This window comes from Triticum urartu, chromosome 4A (genome assembly GCF_056163025.1).
Source record: "Triticum urartu cultivar PI428250 chromosome 4A, HENAU_Tu73, whole genome shotgun sequence".
NCBI lineage: Eukaryota > Viridiplantae > Streptophyta > Magnoliopsida > Poales > Poaceae > Triticum > Triticum urartu.
In genome coordinates, this window is record NC_141876.1 from 96,278,026 (window position 1) to 96,281,911 (window position 3,886).

Here is a 3,886-nt window from a genome sequence, read left to right on the forward strand (position 1 = left end):
CCATGGTGGTAGTCGAGTTGCCTTGTCCGCTTCTACTTTACCTTGCAGTCACCAGCCAAACTCACCCTTTTCTACGTGCACCCTTACGCATGAGCATAATTACTGATAAGTCCTAAACAGCTCCTGGAAAAGGAATATTACACGGTAGATTCCTCCACAGAGTAAGCAAATATGACTTACATCAGGGGGTGAAGTGAAATACATCCACACAAGAGCTCGAATAAAGCGCTCTTCCCCGCCGGCGTCTTCGCTTCAGGCCGACGGCAAAGGGCAGGCTCGCAGTCTACGACGAGCTCATAGGACCCAAGGAGCGGCGCCATGGTGATCTCGGTCCCCAGCCACCGGCGCTCCATGCGCGACGCAATGCTCGGCGGGGGCCGCCAGCTCCACAAGCCCCTTCGCTGCGCCTTCTACGACGGGATTCCCGGCGAAGGCCTCGCCGCCGCGCTCGCCGAGGCCACTGGGAGCGTTTCCCTCTCCCGCAGCCCCGCCACCGACGGCAGCGTAAGTGGGAAGGCGGTGAGGAACGTGCTCATCCTCATGAGCGACACCGGCGGCGGCCACCGCGCCTCCGCCGAGGCTCTCCGCGACGCCTTCCGCCTCGATTTCGGCGACGCCTACCAGGTCCTACAAGCCTTAACCTCTGCTCTCCGAAGTTGGACCTTCAGTTTCGCTCTCCAAAATGTCATTTTGTTAAATTAAATTTGGTTTGCTGCTGGTTGGTCGGCGCAGGTGTTCGTCAGGGATTTGGGGAAAGAGTACGGCGGCTGGCCGCTGAACGACATGGAGCGGTCGTACAAGTTCATGATCCGCCATGTCCGGCTCTGGAAGGTGGCCTTCCATGGCACCTCCCCGCGCTGGGTTCACGGAATGTACCTCACCGCCCTCGCCTACCTCTACGCCAAGTACGAATTCCAGCCACACTCGATTCACGGAATGGCCTTGTTGAGGTTCTTGAATTATGAATTTTGTTTTGCTTCAGCGAGGTGGTGGCCGGGATGATGAAGTACAAGCCGGACGTGATCATCAGCGTGCACCCACTCATGCAGCACATCCCGCTGTGGGTGCTCAAGTGGCAGAGCCTGCAGCCCAAGGTCCCGTTCTTCACCGTCATCACCGACCTCAACACCTGCCACCCGACATGGTAACCAACCGGCACGGTGCAAACTGGGGATTTTCTTGACTGATCAGGATTCAGGAGTAGCATCTGAAACCACGAACTTGGCAGGTTCCACCACGGCGTGACGAGGTGCTACTGCCCCTCGGCCGAGGTGGCGAAGAGGGCCCTGACCCGCGGGCTCGACCCGTCACAAATCCGCGTGTACGGGCTGCCGATCAGGCCATCCTTCTGCCGCGCCGTGCTCGACAAGGTCGGCATGTCTTCGACCTTCGCATTCTTCTGCCATTGCCGGGTCCAATCAGCTCTTGAACTCTGCTTGGTTGGTTGACAGGATGGGCTGAGGAAAGAACTTGGCCTGCACCCTGAACTGCCTGCTGTTCTACTGATGGGAGGCGGTGAAGGGATGGGCCCGGTGGAGGAGACGGCCAAGGCCCTCGGCCACGAGCTCTACGATCACCGGAGACGCCGGCCGGTCGGGCAGGTCGTGGTCATATGCGGCAGGAATCAGGCGCTGCGGTCCACCTTGCTGTCCCTGCCATGGAAGGTCCCTGTCAAGGTACCATTGCAGATGCCGAATCTAAGATGCGCATTTCAGATGGATGCCTCACTATGCTACAAGTGATTGTTTGGTTGGTGCTGACTGAACTTTTCGAGCGTTTTGTCTTCAGATTAGAGGGTTCGAGAAGCAGATGGAGAAGTGGATGGGCGCTTGCGACTGCATCATCACTAAGGTAATCAAGGTTCCTTCTTGCAGATATACTCCCTCCGTTTCTAAATATAAGTTTTTCTATAGATTTTTTTAATATGGACTACATACGGAGCAAAATTAGTAAATCTACACTTTAAAATATATCCGTATGTCCGTGTTGAAATCTCTAAAAGGGCTTATATTTAGAGACGGAGGAAGTATATGCTATGCCTTTTGACTCTTCATTAGTGATCTGACTGATGCATTGCTGTGGCACTTGCAGGCTGGCCCTGGCACAATTGCAGAAGCCTTGATAAGAGGACTTCCAATTATTCTCAACGATTTCATACCCGGACAGGTCTATGCTTGTGCCACTGCAGTAGTTTTGAATCATACAATTATAGGACCCTATCAAAAGGATTTTAGTCAGCTAAAAATATATTTTAGTTGGTCCAGACAATCTAGACTAGAGTAGCTCAATTTTCTTCTTTTTGCGTGGTGACTACGAGTGCTGATTATATTTCCGTTATTGGTAGGCCATCTGAGAGTGACTGCTTGTTGCCATTGTCATTGACTAGTGATTACTTAGCTTCCACCGAGATCTCATCAAATATGTCTCTAGCTAACATTTAGCCCTTATCTCTTATCATTCAGGAAGTAGGGAATGTGCCTTACGTGGTCGACAACGGCGCCGGTGTGTTCTGTAAGGACGCAGGTGAAGCTGCAAGACAAGTTGCCCGATGGTTTACCACAGAAACTGACGAGCTCAGGAGGTACTCCCGCAATGCGCTGAAGCTAGCGCAGCCCGAAGCAGTGTTCGACATCGTGAGGGACATCCACAAGCTCCAGCCGCAGCCTGCCGCTCTAACTCGGATCCCCTACTCCTTGACCTCATCGTTCTCATACCATATATGAACCCGCGGAACCTCTTGCAGAATATACTCTGCAAAGTGAATATGCCTTCAAACTTGGCTGTGCCTGGGCTTGGATGCCTGCTGAAGAACCTGTATATACCATGTAAATAACTGGATGGAACATCTATGTTAGTGCTTCTGTAGTGCTTGACTGCTTGTATTGGTCTATTGGTAATTGGAATGTGAAAAGAGACGAAATTATTGCTTGATAATCATATACTCCCTCCGTCTCGAAATAAGTGTCTTAACTTTGTACTAACTTTAGTACAAAGTTGTATTAAAGTTGAATCATTTATTTTGGGAGGGAAGGAGTAGTTGTAGTGCAGTTGCTTGTAAAAGATCAGTTGATTTCTTTATATGAAATCGTAGGAAGAGGGATCTTTTTGCTAAAAAAAACATACGTTGCTAAAGCTATTGTCATTGTCATACATGTTTTGCAGCCCGAGTTTGATACCAAAATTACATAATATGGGTTGGATTCTCGGCTATACATGCACCGGAGGATAACCCGCAAACTCAATAACTCAACCAACAACAAACACCAGCATATAATCTTTTGGAATCAAGTTTAAATCAACAAAACTCTCAGTTAAAACCGTATTCCACTCCAGTGGTCCATTGAGTATCATAATGGAAAGCAAGATCTAAGGTGGGGAACTCATCTCATCAAGAAGCTGAATTTGTAAAGTTTTTCCTTCCATCTATGGCCCTAGCAGTCGTTAAGGACATCTCCAACGATGACCTAAAAATTTGCTCCGACATCCATCCACGGACAAGGTATCATTCAGTGGACACGGATATTGGAGACGGCGGCCGCCCGCATACATCCAAAACATTTGGCTAAATGAACCTACTAAAAACAAACATTTGGCTAAATAGACCTACTAAAAGCACTAAGCAAGGCTACTAAGCACACCACCATGGAGGAAGCCAACCTTCCACCAAATCTAAGCAAGGCTACTAAGCAAACCTTCGGCCAAATGATATGAGCACCTTCGATTCTGCCAAATGACTGCCTAATTTGCTTAATAAAAATATGAATTTTCCGTCAAATGCAAATATACTATTCAGTATTACCTTCCGCCAATATGCTAGCTATCTGCTGCAATTAGCACATTGCATTTCGCTAAATACTACTCCCTCGGTCCGTGAATAAGTGTACAT

At 49.3% G+C, this 3,886-nt stretch overlaps 1 protein-coding gene across 1 annotated transcript; it reads left to right on the forward strand.

Moving 5' to 3' along the window:
• Window positions 1–214: 214 nt before the first annotated feature.
• On the forward strand, window positions 215–2,941 carry LOC125553653 (putative monogalactosyldiacylglycerol synthase 2, chloroplastic). The gene is made up of 8 exons (XM_048717406.2): window positions 215–624; window positions 733–905; window positions 983–1,144; window positions 1,229–1,370; window positions 1,452–1,676; window positions 1,789–1,851; window positions 2,092–2,166; window positions 2,463–2,941. Exons 1-8 carry the CDS (start codon window positions 319–321, stop codon window positions 2,721–2,723), a joined length of 1,407 nt encoding a protein of 468 aa, XP_048573363.1. The 5' UTR covers window positions 215–318; the 3' UTR covers window positions 2,724–2,941.
• The last annotated feature ends 945 nt before the right edge of the window (window positions 2,942–3,886 follow it).